The sequence below is a fragment of the Aythya marila genome, assembly GCF_965140915.1.
Source record: "Aythya marila genome assembly, chromosome: 13".
NCBI classification, from domain to species: Eukaryota; Metazoa; Chordata; class Aves; order Anseriformes; family Anatidae; genus Aythya; species Aythya marila.
The window spans coordinates 19,868,121-19,890,929 of NC_139054.1; the positions used below are offsets into that span (position 1 = coordinate 19,868,121).

The 22,809-nt window shown below is 40.0% G+C and overlaps 1 protein-coding gene across 1 annotated transcript in view; it reads left to right on the forward strand.

The window, feature by feature from the left end:
• TENM1 (teneurin transmembrane protein 1) overlaps positions 1–22,809 on the forward strand; it is a 328,347-nt gene that overhangs the window by 227,011 nt on the left and 78,527 nt on the right. The window contains exons 13-15 of the mRNA XM_082770995.1: positions 1,777–1,923; positions 15,652–15,868; positions 22,686–22,805. Coding sequence (XP_082627121.1) covers positions 1,777–1,923; positions 15,652–15,868; positions 22,686–22,805 — 484 coding nt within the window. The remainder of the gene's footprint in view (positions 1–1,776; positions 1,924–15,651; positions 15,869–22,685; positions 22,806–22,809) is intronic.

Consider the following 22,809-nt stretch of genomic DNA (forward strand, 5'->3'; position numbering starts at 1 on the left):
TTGTCCAAGCTTCTGTACTATTAACTTGCCAAAATAGATCAACTGTTTGTTCATGGAGATATATGTATATACAGAGAGAGATTTACAGAAAAATGTGCAGTTTTTAACAAATAAAGTGTTCAACTCATTTGCAAAGTATAAGCACACATATTTGAAATATAAGCATATTTCATGTGGCCATCTGATTGTAGGTAAATCAGGTTTTTGCTCTTACTTGCCATTCCAAAGTAATGACAGAGCTGAGGACTTGCTAAAAAAAAATGTGTTGATCCTGTCTTCTGTGAGAAGAAAAAAATACATTTTTTTTGTCAGTTGTGTTTGAAGTTTCTTTAGATAGAGGACAAATCCCATCCTTTCTCCCAGCTCCACAGAAGAGGCAAATAATAGGGTTTTATGGTATATCTGGTGGTTGCTGACCTCATGCTGTTTTAAAGCAGTGAGTTCCAGTGTGACAAAATGATGCCACCTGTCTCCAGCTCCTCCTAGCAGGAGGCTCAGACTCTCCTCTCTCCTTTTTTGCAGATGTGGTAGATAAACTGTTCGGAGGAGGAGAGAGATGATGTGTCTAGTGTGAAGTTGCTGGGAAATGTGCTACATTCTGGTGTTTAAGCTGCAACCCACCAGATCACTTGTAAATATTCTCTGACTCTCTGGTCAGCTTCTTCCAAGTCCTGTTGGAGCATCTCTGAGGCCTTTTCTTTCTTCCTCAAAACAAATTCCCCCGGTAACACCTAAGTGTCAATATTCACTCTCAAGTACAGGAGAGCATTTGAGTCCTGTAAATCCATACTACCAAAGAGAGAGGAGAACACTTAGGAGGGGTGCTGCTTGCATTGTTAAGATGGGCTTTATCCATTGCCCTTTGGCTCCGTGTGTGATATGGTGAGGATTTGACAAATGTCTGTGTTGGCACTAATCTATGAAAGCAGGACATGAGTGTACACATCCAAGAGACGACTCTTCAGTCACTGTTATAGGCAAGAGATCTAGCTGAAAATGTCCAAACTACTATTAATTCAGAGCTTAAAGGCATACAATCCAGGGGATGCTGCAGTCGCTGCTCTAGTTTTGATATAGAACCAGAACCAGTGAAGGGCAAGCGTTTGTCATATTTGAATCGTCTGTAATGCGAAGGAGGTAGAAATGGACTTTGAAAGGAAATGCTCCCTTGTTTTCCTTCTGTAGGAAGAGTTACTGCATTGTAGAATGAATCTAATTGCCTTTTTCTCATTCATCTCAATCTTTATGGTAAGAATAAAAAGATCACCTCCACTCCCTGCAGTGTATAGGCTTATGTTCCAAAATGCCACTTTGTCATTTAAATAATATTTTCCATGTATACCTTTGATAGCAACATTGAGTATAGTGCGTGTATATACATTCTCTTGTGTTATACATCTTTCCATACACAGAGAAAGGGATGGATACAGGGGTGGGCTGTTAAGTAATTTCTTACACATGTACATACTTTTTTTCATGTGCACATGCTAAAAAAATCCTCATTTCTCAATGAGAAGTGATTTCTGGGCAAGCAAAAAGAGTGAGCAGGATGGGGATTTTTCCATATTTAGGTAAGAGTATGAATGGCTTGCAAAGGATCTGTGTTGCTGTTGTTGGAAGGCAGCAAGTGTAATACTACATTAAAGAGTGTTACTGAATAATTGCAACTTTAAAAGAAGAGAAGAAAATGAGAAGAAAATTCCTCCATGATGAAGGAGATTTTTTTTGTTTTGGGGTTTTTTTTTTTTTGCTTTTTGCTTTTTTTACTTCTTCTAGATGGCTGCCCAGGTCTCTGTTATGGAAATGGCAGGTGCACTCTTGATCAGAATGGATGGCACTGTGTTTGTCAAGTGGGCTGGAGTGGCTCAGGATGTAACGTTGTCATGGAAATGGTGTGTGGAGATAACCTGGACAATGATGGAGGTATGATACATAATTCATGTCTCTGTTTATTTGTCACATCCTCAATTCCCACATGAATCTATAGTTTTGGTGTATGTTTTCCTTTTTATCACAGACTGCTGATGTTGTGTTTGTTTACACAAGACGGTTGCTCCACTGACTTGATCTGAACCAGTGCAGTGAGGGAATATACCTGTGTGTTAGGTGTTCTTCAAGGCAGAATATATGTATATGCCACACCCATCATTCTAGCACTTGAATGTTTTCTGGGAAAAAAAAAAAATAATAAAATAAATAATAATAAAAAACCACCCCTTTTAACAAGTCATTTGGCTGCACGTACAGACTGGGCGATGAGACGCTGGAGAGCAGCCTAGAAGAGAGGGATCTGGGGGTCGTGGTAGACAGCAAGTTGAATATGAGCCAGCAGTGTGCCCTGGCAGCCAGGAGGGCCAACCGTGTCCTGGGGTGCATCAAGCACGGCATCGCTAGTAGGTCAAGGGAGGTGATTGTCCCGCTCTACTCTGCGCTGGTGTGGCCTCACCTCGAGTACTGTGTGCAGTTCTGGGCACCACAGTATACAAAGGACATGAAACTGTTGGAGAGTGTCCAGAGGAGGGCTACGAAGATGGTGAAAGGCCTGGAGGGGAAGACGTATGAAGAACGGCTGAGGTCACTGGGCCTGTTCAGCCTGGAGAAGAGGAGGCTGAGGGGAGACCTCATCACAGTCTACAACTTCCTCGTAAGGGGGTGTCGAGAGGCAGGAGACCTTTTCTCCATTAACACCAGTGACAGGACCCACGGGAACGGGGTTAAGCTGAGGCAGGGGAAATTTAGGCTTGACATCAGGAGGGGGTTCTTCACAGAGAGGGTGGTTGCACACTGGAACAGGCTCCCCAGGGAAGTGGTCACTGCACCGAGCCTGTCTGAATTTAAGAAGAAATCATGGTCTGAACTTTTGGGTAGACCTGTGCGGTGTCAAGAGTTGGACTTGATGATCCTTAAGGGTCCCTTCCAACTCAGGATATTCTATGATTCTATGATTTCTTTCACCTCCTTTCCACTATACCCACTATACCTCATGTACAGAGATATCCAATGGATAGGCAAATGAAAAACACTATCTTAATAGTCCATGCCTGTCAAAATGCATCCTCAATTTACTCTTATGTTAATATAAGTGAATGTATTTGCAAACATAAAGCATACATTCAGAGATTATTTTTGTTATTGTTAATCTGTTTCTTAATGTTACGTTTGAGACACAGCACAGTTCTTGCAATTATCCGGACCTATATTTGAATGACTGATGAATAAGCTAATGCAGAAGATAATGCATAAATAATTTTTTGAAAGTACTATAAAGAGAGTCCTGTGCTAAAATAATCACTCACTCTTTTCCACCAATTGAACCAGGTCATTTGCTGCTAGGTGCTCCCTACCTCTGATCTCTGTAGCCTTGATTCATTTCAGAGCTGTGTAAATTTTAGGATTAGTGGGAAAAACACATTTCTTTCATGATTAGTTTTTGCCTCATTTCCAGAAGTTCATTCTAGTACATTCTAATGTGTTTTTTCAGGATAAACATCCAGTCTTTATTTCAAACTTTCCAGTGGCAGAAAAGTCATAATATTCCTCATTGGCTGTTTTCAGATTAAGTATTCTTCCAATCTTTTTTAGGAACACTTGATTTACTGGACAGTCAAGAAGGGCTATTGCTTTCCTATTCTTCACTTGTTACCATCCTTCACAGCAGGCTTGCCCCCTTTCCTGAAGCTGTGCAGGTTTCTCATTCAGTGTATAAATGCATCTGCCCCAAACATGCTTACGTTTTTTTTTCCTTAGACTGTATACTGGAATGTGTTGAAATGTAGTCTATTTTACTGTGTCATGCTTACAGACCATCTCAGTGTCTTGGGTGAGGTCTCATGGCCTAACATCGTGTCAAAAGTTAATATGATTGTCTGTTTTCTTCTAGGTCATTGATAAACTAGGCTTGATTGCGGGCCAAGAGCTGAGGTCACTATGGGACCTCAATAGAAACACTCTGACTCAGTGATGATTCCTCATTTACAGATATATTTTGAGACCTTCTGATTTTGTTTCCTGTGGGCTCTAATACCACACTGTCCTTTGGCAAAAGCATCCTCTTTTCTGAATCCTATTCAAAATTGCCTTATTTCTCCCTCATCCTTCCTTTTTTACCTTATTTCCAAGGCCGCTGACAGCCATGTCTCTGCCCACTCTCCCGGCTCCTCTATGCCACTGTGTATCCCTTTCACACAAGGTCCCACAGCTGGGATCACTGCCCCCCACCTGCTTTCCCATCTGTCTCGTACTCTCGCCTGCTGTCCAAGCCACTGACTCACTTGCATACCTTCTTAAACCTGCCCACAAAAATTCTGTTTTCTCTGTAATGTGTGTAAACCATTTTCTGATACACTCTGTGAACCGGCTGTATATAAACAGCTCTGTATTGTGATTTTCTATGCTTTACATGTATATTCTGCAGTAATGGTGAGTTACTGAAAGAGCTGGCAGTCTTAACTCTAAATCTCCTTGAATTTGTCAGTTTAAGGCAGACTTAACATCATTTCACTGCAGGTTTTTAAAGTAATTTTCTTTTTCTTTTTTAATGGCAACATAACGTACTAGGACAGCTCTGTTGACATTACAATTAGAGATAAGTGCAGAGAGAAATATTTAATTAATCTGACAACTACAGATGGGCTAAATGTAATTAAGTTTCCTTTGCAATCAATTTTATATAAGAAAAGGAAATTATATCTACATATTAAAACCACTTCTCTTTATATATGAAGTTCATAAGACCTGATTTCGCATAAGTGTAAATTAGAAAAATTCCCCTAAAGTCATTGAAGTTACACCAGTTTTAAGTTAATGTGAAATCAGAAGCTGATTCCTAGTGTTTCAGAGTTTGTATACATATATAAAAACAGAAATTAGGAAGGAGACATGACATTATCTGTTAAGCCCTACTTGCCGGGAGGTTGTGCCTTGGACTAGGAGAGTATTACGGTGGCATAACGAGTTCCCATCCATCAAGCTCCATAACTCATTTAGGCTTATAAAGATGAAAGCTATTACGTTTTTGCCTGCAGTTGTGGTGAGCTGAGAGCATGCACTTAGCTGAGTTTCCAAAACTCCACTGACAGGTAGTCGCTGCTGAAGCTGTTACCATATGATCAGTCAGTCAGCAGCATGTAGCCTGAAAGGTCATGCTCCAGACCTAATTTAGTGCCACCTACAGTCCATCTCGTGGTATTCTTACCTAGGAAAGGTCTTATTTATTCCAATTATGTTTAAATCAAGCTTTTGTGTATCAGTCCTTAAGAGATGTTTTATGCTTTGAATTCATTTGGAGGAAGTCATAACCAAAGAACAAAGTTGTGGTAGTATTGAATAAATATAACTTCAAACAAACTCTACTTCCAGGAGTTAGGCAGCATGATAATTTTCTGTAGCTTCCAATTGATTTATTATATGCTACTTTCAGAGACTGGAACCCTAAAATTTTTACTATGTAAAAATACATTCAAATACATGGTAGAAAAAATGTGTAACTTTAATATAGAAATACAGAAGAATACTTGTTCTAGCAGTTCCAACTGCAGGGATCAACTAGTGTAATTTATTTAGCATGGGGAAGTGTTAGCATTACTGTGTGGTCTGTAGCAACAGCACAAAAGCTTTGGGAAGGAGGAAGCTTTGATTTCTTCTTTCAAGGACTGCTGCACTACTATAAACATCAGCCACAAGCATATTTACGGATTCCAGCTCTGCAAACAATGAAGCACTGAGTTATCCATGGTGGTGAGGTTAAACACATGCAGAAACACTTTCCTGAGCAGGGAGAGAGAGCACTGTTTCTTTCAGAGCCCTGTTAGTATGCACAGTACTTGTGCCCTGACTGTACCAGAGCTGTCTTTGCCATTCCCTCTCAATAATTCTCTGTTAGCTTTTTCCTTCTTGCAGACTTAAGGGCATGTTTACCTGCTCAAATATCACTACAAATATCATTGGAAAGGTCTTAGCATTAGAACAGATGTACGACGACATGGTTTGTACTTGCTCTTGTGGAGTACATCTGCAGTCTGTTAGCAGGGTGATGTCCATTAAATAATGCCATGATGTCGAGCAGATGTCCTTTATAGTGAGGTATGCCTTTCCCTTGCCATGGCTTTCCTCAGCTTTGCAGGATTCCCCATTTCTTATTCTCAGTCTTTCATTGTCATGACTGACATGATTTCATTTTCAGTTTATAAGATGAGCGTTCAGCTCATTTAAGCAGCTCATTTTCTCCTGTCCTGCCATTATTTAGACTCTCTTTGGAAACTTCAGTAGCTGCAGGAGACTTCTTGGAAATGCTTTGCTGAGCTCTGTGCACATGAGCATCCATGTCCCATGGCTGCAGAGGCTGAGCACTAGGACGTGCAGGGTGCTCAGCACCAGCATGCAGCTGAGCTCACTGCCCTTTCAACCCCCCTGCAGCTACTCTTCCTACATTGTTCTTGCATGTACAGGTTGTTGTCTTAAGGTCAAAGGTGCAGCCTGTCATTCCCTTTAATTTATTTGGTACTGGTCTCTGTTTTAAGTTTGCTTGGATCACTTTTCATCTTCTTTTTCTTTCATGAATCAATATTGACTGTTTTTAAGGAAAATACTATTTACTGAAGGCTTTGAATTCCCTTCCAAATATCCCTTCAGTCACTTCAGACAGTTATTGCAGCTTTCTCCAGGCTTTTCCATGCACAAGAAAACATATGATTCAGCATAGCCTTGGTAGATAGCCAGCGCTGCTAAAATATTGATGTATTCCTGACCTATCCATTGGTATTTTAATAACCTATTCATCACAGGGATATTGAGTCCATATATAAGTAATATGCTATTATTACACAATATAAATAATACTGATGGGAATGGTTTTCATTGTTGCTGAGCAGCGAGGGCTCCCCAGGGATGCCTAGTTTCTGAAAATCATACCTTGATATATTTGTAGTCTTCTGTGTATGGAAGGCCAAACACCACTGTTGCCCATTGAACAAAAAACTCTGTGCAGCCTTTCCACAGACCCAAGGGTGGGTTTGTACTTACACAACACCAGCATTCTCTGCTAACAGCTTCACTGTTTGGTGCATGCTATGTATTACGGCTAAAATTTTAGAAGCCACTTGGATTAATGCATACAAATAAGCAGTAGAGTCTCATCAATGTTGCTGTTGCTTAGTCTCTTCCAAAGTTCCTCTTTGATTCAGTTTGCTCAGATTCCTAGCAACCCTAATTGGGCTTAACTGAGCCTGCAGTGAAACAAGTTGGCACAGGCATTGTTTAATGCTTATTTGAAAACTGTAAAAGCAAGCAAGCAAATATAAGTTGAAGACTCCTGTGGAATTATTTTTTTTTCAGAAATCACAGCAGTGTTCAGCAATTGACTGTGAGAGTGTAACTACTGAAAAGCCCAAATCCCTCAAGAGTTCAGAGTTCTGGTATCGAGTGTTTTATGTTGTCCTGCATAAGGAGCTCAGAGAACAAAATCTGCTTACCGAAAGGAGAAACTTACAGCTCATTTTACTTTCTGTGCAAATGTTCTAGATATTCATTATCACAGCTTCATCCCTACCTTGCATTAATTGGGATCTGTATGGAGAGGTACAGCACTGACACAGGCACTGCTGGGTTGCTCTGAAGCAGTGAAAGCGAAAGGCATTGGTATTATTAATACTAAATACAATATATTGCTTGGGGATGGTCCTAATTATCATGAGAGTGAGCATGTGTGTTTCTTAGTAACATATGTTTGTGAATATGTCTGCATACATGTATATGCAAGTAAAGCATAAGCATATATAGGAAGACGTACGAAGAACGAAGAACGGCTGAGGTCACTGGGCCTGTGCAGCCTGGAGAAGAGGAGGCTGAGGGGAGACCTCATCACAGTCTACAACTTCCTCGTAAGGGGGTGTCGAGAGGCAGGAGACCTTTTCTCCATTAACACCAGTGACAGGACCCGCAGGAACGGGGTTAAGCTGAGGCAGGGGAAATTTAGGCTGGACGTCAGGAGGGGGTTCTTCACAGAGAGGGTGGTTGCACACTGGAACAGGCTCCCCAGGGAAGTGGTCACTGCACCGAGCCTGTCTGAATTTAAGAAGAGATTGGACTGTGAACTTAGGCACATGGTCTGAACTTTTGGGTAGACCTGTGTGGTGTCAAGAGTTGGACTTGATGATCCTTAAGGGTCCCTTCCAACTCAGGATATTCTATGATTCTATGATTCTATGATTCATATAGGCTGCTACTTGTAGCGTTCTGGTTTTGGTGTTAACCAGAGAACTTCAAACCTACTGTAGTTAACAGTAGGTTAGTTAGCAGTGCCTTCTCCACATGTGACAAAGCCTGAAGAGGTGAGAACTGTGTTCTATGAACTTTACAGCAGAAAAATGGCAATTTTAAATATTACTCCTGTGTACATTTTGCTTGCCAGCATTTGATGATAGGGGTAGTTTATTAAATGAAGTAATGAACCCAGTAATGTGGGAGGTAGAGTTCAATTGAATTTATCATTTCCTTATCCAGTCAATAAAGCTTCTCAGTGGTTTAGTAGAAAAGAAGCTGTAGCGAAAAGTTGCTGTAGGCTGCACTGGTGAGCTGGGGGAGGTAATGCTGCGGCAGCGGGAACTGCTTTGTTCTTTGCTTCCTTCTTGGTGATCTCCCTGGTGCCTCTCCAATGTCCTTGTGGTGTTCCACCTAGAAAACCGGTACCAACTGTGATCACCAACCTGTTTTCAGCAGTGTGTTACTGTGACATTCCCTGTATTTGCAGCCCTGAATTGCAAGTGATTCAAGGGTAGAAGAGCAGACTAGGAAAGCCAGGATTTGAGAAGTAGATGGCATAGAGATATTCATACCAGGCCCCAAATATTTGACTTGTTCTTGTTCCATGGTCTTTCTCTTAGTTAGCAATATGGTTTAGTGGAGCTTAGCGATATGGTTTAGTGGAGGACTTGTTAGTGTTAGGTCAGAGGTTAGACTAGGTGATCTTGGAGGTCTCTTCCAACCTAGGTGATTCTGTGACTCTGTGATTTACCCAAATCTGGTAAGCAAATAGTTAGGCTCTTGGAGAGTAACCAAGGAAGAAGCGGATCCATAGAACTCCATACAGTTCATTTCATCATATTTGTATCTTCTTCCTACCACATTAAATACCAAAAAAAACTGTGTAACCAAGAAAGTTTATATTGTTTGTTGAACAACATTGTGTGATTACATTGACACAAATTCCTGACACGGTAAATAATAATATAATTCTTTATTGAAAGTTTCCCAAAAGGATCTCTTCACTAGCAAGGAATGGGAAAATCTTGTCCTAACACTGCTACAGCAGTGCGGGGAGGAGTGCTGTGACTGAAAAGAGAGCAGCTTGTTTTAGCATGCTCTGCCCTCTCTTTGAAGTTGTTTAAATTATTTAAGAGTTCTATGAAGTGCTTTTTATCATCAAGTTGGTCTTTCTGGATTTGATTTTAGCAGTAATATTAAAAATATTTTGATTGTCTAGTTTACTGTAAAAAAAAAAAAAAAAAAAAGAAAAAAAAAAGAAAAGTCTGTCATTACCTCTTACTTACAGAACAAGGTACCTGTTAAGTTGTGAAACTGTAACACTTGCTGTCCCGTGAATTTAAAATTTGTCTCACCAAAATCTGAATCACTTTATTATATAATCACTGTGAAGGTCCCTGACTGCCTTTTATATAAAATATATTTTAAAAACACTAATAACAAACCTAAGTTATTTACACCCCTGTTATGCATTTTAGCCTACACCTATGCTGTGATGCACTGTTTGTAATTGTCAGTAAAAACTTCAGCATGCAGGCTCCCCTGCTGTATGAATTACAGTTTTTGCTATTTGTAGTGGTTTGTCCATACTCTTTACTGTTGTCTCCTGAGATTTAATAGAAACCCTTCTGTTTTCTTAACACACTGAGCTTTTAATAGTTGGTTCCTGATATGAAAACTTAACTAAAAGAAAATGTGACCATTGGTTGAGAATTGAAAATAAGGCATTTGTAGCATTTTCAAGTGAATGAGTTCGATTATAAACAAGAGCTTATAAACAAGATATTTTTTTTTTCTGGGTTATTCTACTGGATTAAAAATCTCATTTTAAATATGATTGGCTTGTTGGAAATGGTATCCTCACATATACTTACTAACATGATTTGTGTTGTCATAAACTGCCTCCATATGTAACTTGTGATTCTGTACCAGTTTGTTTACCAAGTTTCTTTTAACGGGCATCATGCTGAATTACGGTAGTAAACAGCCCAATAATAGCTAAAGAGAACATTTATAGGAGGCAGGAATATCTGATTTAGGAAATACTCTGCAAGTGGAGGCTTAAACCTGTATATCTTCACTTTTCTGTGTTACTCAATCCAAATAAGACAAGCTATGTATGTGCAAAGGCTGGAACAAGATGCCCTCAATAATTTGTATTGGAATAGTTCTGTTCCGAAATCTCAGAACAGTTCACGTGCATGTGTTCAACGTGAAATGTTTGTTTGGGGGGTTAGTTTTTTTTAATTCCTCTAAGTTAAAACAAGGCTTCAATGAGCCTAATGTGGAACAAACAATTTATTTTGGATTAAAGGTTCCACATTGCCCCCAAAGTAGGTATTTTATTCTTTTACTTCAGCAAAGAGTGAAAAATATTTTTCAGTTTCACATGACCTGTTTTCTTTTTCTAAATTCTGTTTGATTGTTTGGAGAAAAAGCTAAAGTTGTGCTATTGTGACAATTCTAGTTAAAAATTCTTAAATAGCTGCAGTACATAAATTCATGGTGCTTTTAGGACAAATACCACCCTGGGTTACTCAGAAAGGCTTCTAGGACTTCACACCCTCAATAGAGGGAAACACCCTTTCATAGCCCTGAGAGCCTGGTGAGGAAGATGACACCAGGTGCAAGTAATTGAAGCCAAAATAACTCCATTAGCAGAATCTGTATGAGTTTGTAAGATAGTCATTTTGCAACGAAAAGATGAAAATAGAGCCTGGCTGGAAAATGGAAAACTGCTTCCCCTTTGCCTGGTTTCTTTATGTATACAGCATGTATGCAGAGTGCTTGTTGCCAAGCATGTAAGCTGTTGACCGATGCAAAAGACAATGAGGATTCCATTAGAGGAAGCTATTGTAAAGTATTTAATTGTCATTTCAATATCTATTTCTCTTCTAAGGAAATCTTCAGATTCTAATACTTATGTGAATTTTCACTTTTGCTTCTTACATAAATGAGAGAATCAGGTCAGCTCAGTTCCCACACCTAATAGCTTGTTGACAAGGAAAAAATTAATCAGAGTAGCTACAGCAGAATTACTCCAAAATAGCTTCCCCATGGATGCTGTTATTCTGGAATAAGTATGTCTTTTTCACGATTAGTACTTATTCTGCCCAACCAATGTTTTTCAAATTTCCCAGGTAGACAGCAGTCAGCTTTTTAGAAGTTAGTTCCTTCCAGAAAATACCTGGGCTCTTTGAAGAAGACTTGTCACTGCTGCAGCCATTTACCAGCAGAGATCTGTCCTGAGTGGTTACATCTAACCGCATCAGAGCCTCCATGGGAATCTTCATCAGTACAGAGTAAAAGCAAAGGATTTTATTTCCTTCATCGTCTTTTCAAGTCTGGTAGAAATCTTTAATATTTACAGACTTGGAGAACATGGTAGTAATTTGATGTTTTTCAGTTCACTTGTTAAGAATATTGTGTTTCATTCCTTGGACAAAAAAAAAAAAAAGGAGAAACAATAAGAAGACTTTTTTTTTCTTTGCAGTTCCAAGCTTGCTTTTGAGGTTTCAACCCCAAAAAAACTTTTTTTTTTTTTACTTTTTTTTTTTTTTTCCTGTCAGAACACAATGCAAGCCCCCTGGCTTCGTATTGCTAACTCCTCCATCTGTTTCATGTATGCCTTTGTTTAGACAGGAGGTCCCTTACTGTTTCAGCTTGCTGATTTCATGCAGATTTCAATAGCATTTTAGGTTTTCTTTAATATAAATTGACTATTACACTCAAAGTCAATAAACTCAACATTGCCCTGTGAAGCTCTTCTCCCAGTGCTGGCATATGCCTGTTGTTTTCCAGGACTGGGGGAATGCAAAAGCACTGACCTGTAGCTATGCCAGCTTTGCCAGACCTGAAGTGCTCACATTATTGCTGTTAGCTATCTACAGTTGCTTTGGCTCATCATTACACAAACTAGCCTGATCTATCTGATTTCCCAGCTGCAATAGGATGGATCTGTTAATATTTTTTGTGTAGCCAAACAATCACCTTGTTCAAGGTCAGGCAAGGATTTTCAGATTCCAGGAAAGCCCATTACATTATACTTGTTTGTTCAGATGAAGGGCTTTTTCTTTCCTTTCGAAGTGAATATTTTATGCTGTTATTTACTGAGTACTCACACAGTGCAGCGTGCTCTGTTGAGAAAAGAGCAGAGCTGTCTGAGGGTTGGTCTTGCGCCCATTAAAGTCAATGACAAAGCTACAGCAGCTTTGATAATGCAGTTTGCCCTGAGGAGGTAGGGTTTTATAGACACGAAGTGTTGGTATGAACAGAGTAGGAAAAGTCAAAGTTTGAAGTGAAAATGTCTGACAGTATGTTGATGCTGTAGCATTCCAATTTTAACACAAGGGAAATCCATACAGTGATATGATGACTCCACATTAATACAGACTGACCTTGTTAAAAATACAAAGAAGAGATGTCTTTTTTTGAAGGTTAAAAAATATGATGCCTTAATCTTGCTGTATATGCATTACTGTGCTTGTCAGTCCAAGGAAGTTAGCAACTGGTAAATCATAAAATGGATGTTTAAGGAGATACTTGGGCATTTCAACGTACCTTATTAAGTCTGACTGTTTCTGGTAGAGTATGTAATTTAGGCAATTTGGACATCTAAGCTGCCAGTAGATGGAATTAAATGCCAATAGTCCAATTTTAAAATTTATTTAGGTGCTTAATTTAAATTTACTTCAGTGCTTCACTGTTCTAATCACAAGATTTGGATGTTTAAGTAAATTACATTCACCCCCAAACAGAGCTGTAAGTTTGTCCCTGAAGAAATGTAGATTTTTGAAAAATCAATTATTTCTCCTGTTCATGCTTGAAGAATGGAGGGAGGAGAAATAGGTTTGTTTTCATTTCTCATATTTGCTTTCCTTGGGCAAACATCCATGGAGAAGACTGTACCTGTCAGGTCACTGGGACAGAGCCTGCATCAGGATGGGGGTTTGTTTATCACCAACTGCAAAAGGACTATAGTCATGATTCTTCCTTTTTGGATCATTCTAGTAACATGACCAATAAATGAAAATAAACATCTTAAAGCACATATAAAACTATTGTAGTTCTTAAATAAAAGTCAGAAAACTGCAACAAGGATCTTTTTATTATAATTATTACTACAGTAAGGATGCTTATGAGACTTGGATAACATTTCAGATTGTGTTATTGCAGACTGGTTAGTGAATATTATTCACAGGTATGAATAGACAGTAGGGATAGTGAAGGTCTATTAGAGAGATCAGCTGCACAGGGTGGGTCATGCACTTGGTGGACTAACAAGTGTGTAGTGCAGTCCTGCTCTTCCACAGTCACTTAGTTCAGAGCTTCTGTTTTGTCATTGTTCTGTGGGGACATTATGAGGTGATACAGTGTTAAAGACTAGAGAGAAACACCCACCCGGAATTAAGCATGTATGTAAATCACAGAATCACACAGAATCACAGAATTTCTAGGTTGGAAGAGACCTCAAGATCACTGAGTCCAACCTAACACTAACAAGTCCTCCACTAAACCATATCACTAAGTTCAACATTTAAACGTCTTTCAAAGACCTCTAGGGATGGTGACTCCACCACTTCCCTGGGCAGCCCACTCCAATGCGTCACAACCCTCTCAGTAAAGAAGTTCTTCCTAACATCCAACCTAAAACTCCCCTGGTGCAACTTAAGCCCATTCCCCCTCATCCTGTCACCAGGCACGTGGGAGAATAGACCAACCCCCACCTCGCTACAGCTTCCTTTAAGGTACCTGTAGAGTGGGATAAGGTCGCCCCTGAGCCTCCTCTTCCCCAGGCTGAACAAGCCCAGCTCCCTCAGCCACTCCTCGTAGGACTTGTTCTCCAGACCCCTCACCAGCTTCATTGCCCTTCTCTGGACTCGCTCAAGCACCTCCATGTCCTTCTTGTAGCGAGGGGCCCAAAACTGAACACAGTACTCGAGGTGCAGCCTCACCAGAGCCCAGTACAGGGGGACAATCACTTCCCTAGCCCTGCTGGCCACACTGCTTCTGATACAAGCCAGGATGCTGTTGGCCTTCTTGGCCACCTGAGCACACTGCTGGCTCATATTCAGCCGACTATTCACCATCACTCCCAGGTCCTTCTCTGCCTGGCAGCTCTCCAACCACTCATCTCCCAGCCTGTAGCTCTGCTTGGGGTTGTTGCACCCCAGGTGCAGGACCCGGCACTTGGCCTTGTTAAACTTCATACAGTTGGCCTCAGCCCATCGGTGCAGCCTATCCAGATCCTCCTGTAGAGCCTTCCTACTCTCGAGCAGATCGACACACGCACCTAACTTGGTGTCATCTGCAAACTTACTGAGGGTGCACTCAATCCCCTCATCCAGATCATCGATGAAGATATTAAAGAGGACTGGCCCCCATACTGAGCCCTGGGGAACGCTACTAGTGACCTGCCTCCAACTGGATTTGACTCCATTCACCACAACTCTTTGGGACCAGCTACCCAGCCAGTTTCTAACCCAACAAAGCGTGTGCCAGTCCAAGTCAAGAGCAGCCAGTTTCTTGAGGAGAATGCTGTGGGAGACGGTGTCAAAAGCCTTGCTGAAGTCAAGGTAGACCACATCCACAGCCTTTCCCTCATCCACCAAGCGCGTCACTTTGTCACAGAAGGAGATCAGGTTCGTCAAGCAGGACCTGCCTTTCATAAACCCATGCTGACTGGGCCTGATCGCCTGCTTCCTCTGCAAGTGCCGCATGATGACACTCAAGATAATCTGCTCCATGAGCTTCCCTGGCACTGAGGTCAAACTGACAGGCCTATAGTTCCCCAGGTCTGCCCTCCGGCCCTTCTTGTAGATGGGCGCCACGCTAGCTGCCAGTCAACTGGGACCTCCCCCGATAGCCAGGACTGCTGATAAATGATGGAAAGTGGCTTGGCCAGCTCCTCTGCCAGTTCTCTCAGTACCCTCGGGTGGATCCCATCTGGCCCCATCAACTTGTGCACATCCAAGTGCTGTAGCAGGTCACCAACCATTTCCTCATGGATAGTGAAGGCCACATATTTCTCCCCATCCTCTTCCACCAGCTCAGGGTACTGGGTATCTAGAGAACAACCAGTATTGCCGCTAAAGACTGAGGCAAAGAAGGCATTAAGCACCTCAGCCTTTTCCTCATCTTTTGTAACAAGGTTTCCCCCCGCATCCAGTAAAGGATGGAGATTCTCCTTAGTCCTCCGTTTTGTGTTGATGTATTTGTAAAAAGATTTTTTGTTGTCTTTAACATGCTTTAAATGCTTTATTGAATTTGAATGTGTCATAATCAGCATGCCTTCCAATTGATTAAATACCTCCCGTGCTTTCCAATAGCAAACACTGTGCTTTGTTCTCAGAATCACTCAATTTCCTGAAGTTTCTATTCTCTCTGTTTTAGATGGCTTGACAGACTGTGTAGACCCTGACTGTTGTCAGCAAAACAATTGTTATGCAAGTCCTCTCTGCCAGGGTTCACCTGATCCCCTTGACCTTATACAACACAGCCAACCGCCTTTCTCTCAGCATCCTCCAAGGCTCTTTTATGATCGAATCAGATTCCTTATTGGGAAGGAAAGCACTCATGTGATCCCTGGAGATGTCTCATTTGAGAGCAGGTAAGGTTTGTTCTAGACATAAAAGCAATGAAATAAGTCAACTACTACTAAGTCAACTACTGAGAGTCTTACATATCGTATTCCCATTATCACCCAACTAGTTTATAAAAGTGTCACAGTAACAAACACTACTACTCATTATCAAGACTTTGACTGCTGTGGAAGGTAATCCATCTTGTACTTGAAAAATAAGTGGGGGGAAGTTCAGGTATTCATGCTTTAGATGTGTGTAAGGGCAGTAAGCAGAAAGATGAGTTGGATTCATACATGCTGTATGTAGTCACCTTTCTGCCCAACAGAGTTTGTGTTATTTAACATGTTATTTACATATAATCTGGTTATCTAATTAACAAACTTTTTTAAAAACTTTAGATGGATTGAACAGTGTGAAGTTTACCATTTTGTGCTGCAAGTTATTCTTAAACAGTCATGCAAACAGTAGTGTGTGATTGTTGAGCGTGCAATTGGTTTGCACTTTAACAGGAAAAGACTGTGCAATAGGAAAGGGGCACTCACTTGCTTGGATACCTGGAAATACATATTTTCTTGAACATTTGAAATATAAGGACATATAAGTTTTTATGCTGTAGTTCACCTGGGAAGCTATAACTTACATGCTGACAAAGAGATCTACAAATCATCCACATCACCTAACTACTACCCTGTCAACTAGGCCTATATATTAGATAAACCATGTTCCAGTAATAAGGGCATAAGATTTTTTTTTCACAGCACAGTAGATAGCACTTAGGTTGCAACCTCAACTTCATTCCATAGCTGCACACAAATTCAGTGCACTCTGTCTTTGTAACTTATTTATTTTTAATAAAGTAAATATGTAAACAGTCCTTATTGATCTAAAATACCTAACCATTTAATCACTATTAAAAATGGAACAGGATATTATAAATACGTAGGACAATAGGGCATGAAAATGAACTACATTGTCAGGTGGGTACAAAAGCACCTACCTGACAATGCTGGGTCTCTCGGAGTGTACATCGCTAATGGAAAATGGTGCCATTGCACCTAGTACAAGATCCTTGGTTGGCTGTATACACTGCACAGCAGACTGCAGTTTAAAATACTAGTCACCAGTGGAAGATTTCCCTCATCAAAATGCCTTCCAGTGAGGTGTTTTCTCAAAGGAGGTGAGCACTCGAGTCACCTGTACAGTGTTCTGTGACACTGCGAATGTTAGCAGCCAGATTGCAAGTAATATCATCAGCGTGCTTTTATAGATATAAGGAACTGATCTTTTAAAGCTATCATTGATGGGATTTAACTTGGATTCAAAAGCTTTTTCTGAGTATTTTGTTTCTTTACCCTTATGTCCGGCATGCTTTTGGAGAACCAAGAACATTGAAGGCTTGGGTGTGAGCAGCAGCCCATCTTCGCCATGGTTTGATACTTCAGACTATAATACAAAGGAATACAATTTGTAGTTGGGTTGTTGCATTGTTTGCACCCCAGATATTATTTCCTCCTACAGTAAAGAAATCAGTTGGTTTGCTGAAAAGATCTTAGTGATTCAAATGGGGCTGTCTGTATCTTCAGAATGAGGACAGTGCCTTAAGACTCGCACTGTGCCATGTCTCCTGGGTTTTGTCAACAGTAATCTGCAATGTACTGGGCACCCTAAGGAGTTCATCGGTCCACACTTCGCTTGATCCTCAAGCCTTCCAGGCTGTTGAAAAATTGCTCATCCATAAGTCAAACATTATTAAAAACTGCCAGGATTTTCCTTAAGGATGACAGAATAGCAGAGTCTCAGGAGGCAATGCTTAGCTGCGCTGTTCAGAAATCTTACCCTGACATAGTCAATCTGGCTGTCATCTAGTGTCTGTTCATCTCCTGGGAGTTAAGATTATTGAAAAAAAAAAAAACATAGGAAGAAAACAGTTACTACAGTAAATACATCAGAAATCTGTGATCCCGCTGATCTGGTAAAGACCAAAGAATGCTTGGGTTTTTTAATCTCCTTTTGGCTACTGCTGAAGAAGTCATCTCCATGCAGATAATATTAACTCTTGGCTGCCTGCAATGCCACTTATTTTATAACACTGGTGATTCAGCAAGAAGCACTGGAAGGATCAGATGAAATAGTACCATTCATTTATTTTGGAGCATTGGCATCCATTCCCACTGGTGCTCAATTTACAGAATTTTGCAAAGCTCCTTTGTAAGTCTCTGAGATCATTAGGAGGATTAAAGAAGAAACATCTATCTGATGTTTTCAGTCTTCTGACTCAAATGACATTGTGCAGTGCTTTACTGTAGCGTATGTCAGTGGAACTCCAATATGGGTGATATTTGCATGAATCTCACTGTAGATAAAGCCAATTTGATATTGAATGGCTTTGGGAAAGCTATCAAAAAAAAACATAGAAGATTATCTTTGTACTTCAGACAGACCATGTTTGGTCTCTGCCATATCCTGGCAATTTCAACATCACCTCACATACTGAAATTAGTTGTTCTGACAACTGCTGTGATATCTATCCTTCTGCATTTGCATCTTAGACTTTAGATTAGATACGATTTTTAAACACTTGGCTTCTACAACATAGTCAGTGTGTTAGCTCAATGCATAGACCAAAATTAATGTTAAGGAACTGAATGTTTTCAAAATATATTTTACTTCTTTTTTATGTCAAAACTGTCATTTGTACAGGGTTTTTGACTTGCTCCCAACCTAAACAGTAACATGCTTAAAGGCAGATTAGACAAATTCTGAATAAATGGAAACATACTTGCTTACATCAGGAATGATTTTGACCCACTGCATGTAGCACGATGTAGCGGATTAAAATGTTTTTATCAACTTCCCTTCTCAGGAAGGTTTTCAGCTTGTTTCTTTGCCAAGTATTTTTAATGCATGCTGCTGGCAAGCTATTTGACTCACTGCAAATTGCCTACAAAAGGGGTCCAGTGCATGGTACTGAATTAATTACCCTTCAAAGGCTGCTTACAGCAACATTGTCAGCAGGAAGAAATAAATGTACCTTACTAGCCTTTAGCTTAATTTCTCTGATTGAAGGTTTTAATCAGAAATGTAATACAATAAATGGCATCTCCTGGTAAGGTGACACTTGCGAATTCACAAGTTGCTTTACAAAGTTCCACATCTGAACCTAATGTCTCAGCTGGAGGTGCTCAGAGAATATTGGAAAGTCAGCACACAAAACAAAAGCAGAAAAATAACAAATAAGAAGTAGTAGAGCAAGACAGGATGGTGGCAGAATAATAAAATGCTTTACAAGCAGTGAAAGAATGTATCTAGAATTTTAAACTCCTATTTATTTTTAAATTAGAGATGTCAAACTGCCTGATGGCAGAGATCAGACATTCACAGAGCTAAGCTCCTCAGTTACATGTGGAATGACCCATTAAATGTTTATAGAGAAATCCTACTTTTTTTAGGCCACCTGCAATCCAGAGGAATTTCTGCTTTCTCTCAAAAAGCTGACTGCTCCCTCTGGAGCTGCAGGCTTAGTACAACGTACCAAGGGACTTGAAACATTTTTAATAAATTTGAAAACACCAAGGCAATTTATAAGGGACATGTTCCTTCCCAGATGCACTAAATTGGAAAAGACATTTTTGCACTCACTATAAAGTTAAAACATTTGGGCAGCCTTAGTCCAAGATTATGCAATCTTTGCAAGTTAAGTGACTGTTGGGCAGATAGCATGAGCTGTTATCACAGATGAGAAATAAAAGCAGACCAGTCACAAGTGTGTAGAGTAAGTCCTAGAGGCTGAGAATAAAACAGGAAAAAACAACACATCAGAGAGACATAATGATCTTTAGAGGTTTCTCTGTTAAAATTAAGAAAAGCAGTGAGCAGTAGCAAAGGTCTAAGGCTCATCTAGAAAAAGGGTGAACACTGAAGCAAGGAAACTGTGAAATGAGTTAAAAGTGACATCACTGCAGGGAAAGGGCTCTAAAAGTTCTAGTAAGAAAAGGAATGAAGTGAAGTCTTCTGCAAGCAGTAAAGCTGCAGGGGCTCTGCAAACCAGTGTGCCTCCCTTCAGAGCCTGGCTGTCCACTCTGTGAGCTGTCAGGGAAGTGGGAAAGGAGAGGCAGCCTGCTGCAACCTCGGGGTGGTTTGTTACTTCCCAGAGCCCTTGATATTAGTGCCAGCCATAAAGTAACCAAAAAAGGTTTTAATACCTGCAGTAAATGCAAAAAATAAAAGTAATTCTGATCAAATGCCTCGTTGGAGACTTAGTAGGTGCTAGTAATTCAAGAAGAGGCCAAAGAGTAAAGACTCTTCAACTTGAGTGGGTAGTAAAAAGACAGTAAATAATGAGGACAAATGTAGCAACACACAGGAAGGCTTGGAACATATGAAATCTAAATGACTGGAAAGACAGTTCTATACAGATAAATGTAGAATAATGAGGTTTATGAGTCTTTATCACATGTTGTAAATATGTGTGGCTTGTAAAATATGACAAATAAAAAAAAGAGAAAGTTGAAAAATAAGTCTCAATATTATTTATGAATAACAAGAAGTGAATAAGTAGAGGAAAGAGACTATGGATGAAATAATGAAGACTTTGATGAGTTGTTATCACACGAATCTGTGTGCTTGATAAAATATGAGGAAGGAGTAGAGTCAGAAGACGTTTTTTTGTGGAAGAATCAGTGAATGAACAAACAGGAGTTCTAGAATAATATACTAAATAATGATGACTCTTAGGGCTCTCTCAGACCAATATGCTTTTTAAACAAATGGAGTGCACTAATTAAAGGGATTAGAAAGGGAAAGGCAGGTCTATTGATGGCAGAAGCATGAGAAAAAAAATAGAAATTAGTAGTTTCTATTCTAATAAATCAAGGAGTAATTGAACCTGGCTGTTCTATTTCAGCGAGTCTTGTGAGTCTGTTGAGATGCACAAGAGCTTGATTGCCTTCACTGGAGCAGCAAGTTTTGCCCACAAAGAAAGCCACAACCAACTTAGTTAGTGTAGAAGATGAAAAGGTGGTACATCGGAGCTCTGTTTTGTATACTTGTGTTCATGCAGCTTCTCCCATTCCTCTGGGAATTCTCAGCACCTTTGCTGATATCCTGGGAGCACAGAATTCCTACTAGCGACTGTGGTGAATGGTGCACTCACAAATGGGTTAATTTGTACTGGTTACATTTTGTCACAGTCAGTTGTGTTTGGTGATATCATAGTGATAAATTAATGTTCTGTCAAGTGGCTCTGGATCTTAGGAAACAATTCAAAACTTTCAGAAATTTATGGTCTCCAACTTGTGTACATGATTTCATGATCAGTTAGTCTATCAAGGGATATTTTTAAGTTTACATACAGACTCTTAAATAATTTTCATTTGATGAGCTGTTTTTTCTTTAGGATACATATTCACTTCACAAAGGTAGGGTGTGTCTATTGAGGTCTAATGTGAACTTTCAACTTGAGGGGACAACATAACAATGTTTAAATATGTTGCCTATAGTAATTAATAACAGTTGCTGCTATAGGCATCCTAATGTTTTTGACCCTACAAACCTTAACGTTATCAAAAGGCTTCTGACTACATTGCTCACTTCATCATTTGAAACCATATTTCCAGGAAATATGTACTATTGTATCATTAGTTCCCAAAACCTGAATCCTTGCAGCCAGAAGAGGTGTACTAATGTAGAGTACCTGAGGGCATGGGGCAAAATGCTGAAAGGTATTTTAGTGGAATGTAGCTGTGTAAGTAAGCCGTTAGTAAATCTCCCTAGGTCCTAATCTGCACCATTAGAGTATTTCACTTATTCTTCTTCATCCTTGGTGAGATTTGTCTCCTTTATGTTTCAGTCTTCAAATACATAAAAGGCCAAAGCTGCAAAAGAGAGAGAAACTTCTTCACCACGTCCATTCTAGGGTGAAAGTAACAGTTTTGAAGGACAACAGTTCAGATTTAGATTGGATGGTCTGAAGAAGTTACCATGAGTAAAGCACTCACACAAAAGCATTGGAATGGGTTACTTGGAGAGGATATAGAGTTAGACAAACATCTGTCTGGAGTAATGTAGGTATACCTGATCTTACTGAGGCAAAGGAATGGACAAGATAAACTCCTGTACTTCCTTTCAGCTCTTGTTTTCTATGATTCTGTCAGCCTTCAATTAGACCCACTTAGTAATGAGTTCACTTTCCTGCCTCTTGATTTTGATGTATTCTGTTGCGCTGCCATGTTCCAACCTCTATACTAGAATGGGAAGATTTTTATGCTGGAAAGAGTGTACAAATCCGATATGTCCTAGAGGAAATTTAAAAGGACACAACCTGTGATGGAGGATTCAGAAAATATGCTATGCCTGTTTAGGCGCTCTTTAGATCTACCTACATAACTTTCTGAAGTTCAGCAAAGACCATGTGTCTCACTGCTGCCTTATCACATTAGTTCAGCTTTTTTTTCTAACAGACAGCAATGCCCTATTCTTAGCAGCAAAGAATGAGGTTTCGTTCTCTTCTTTCACAAATCATCACCACTAGAGCTGCAGCAAGCTAAATCATGCCATCAGTGAAACCTTTGCATTGGTATTCAATGGCAGAACAAATGGTGTCCTGAAATATGGCTGGAAATGGAAATATAGTCTTGATACACCAGCGACTCATAGGACAGCCTGTGTGTCTTCTTCATGAGATAATGGTTTTCCAAATCAATCTTTTGGACTTGTTTGAATTTTCTTTCAAAATCAAGTCATGATGAAATCACAGTAGTTCTGTCTGGGAATGTGTAGCACCAATTTTGAAGTCAGTACCCTTCTCATCCTCCTGATGTCCTCATGTTGCCCTTTCTGTTACAGGCGTGCATGTGTCATTCGAGGCCAGGTGCTAGCAATAGATGGAACACCTTTGGTTGGAGTGAATGTCAGTTTTCTACACCACAATGAGTATGGATACACCATCAGTCGACAAGATGGAAGGTGA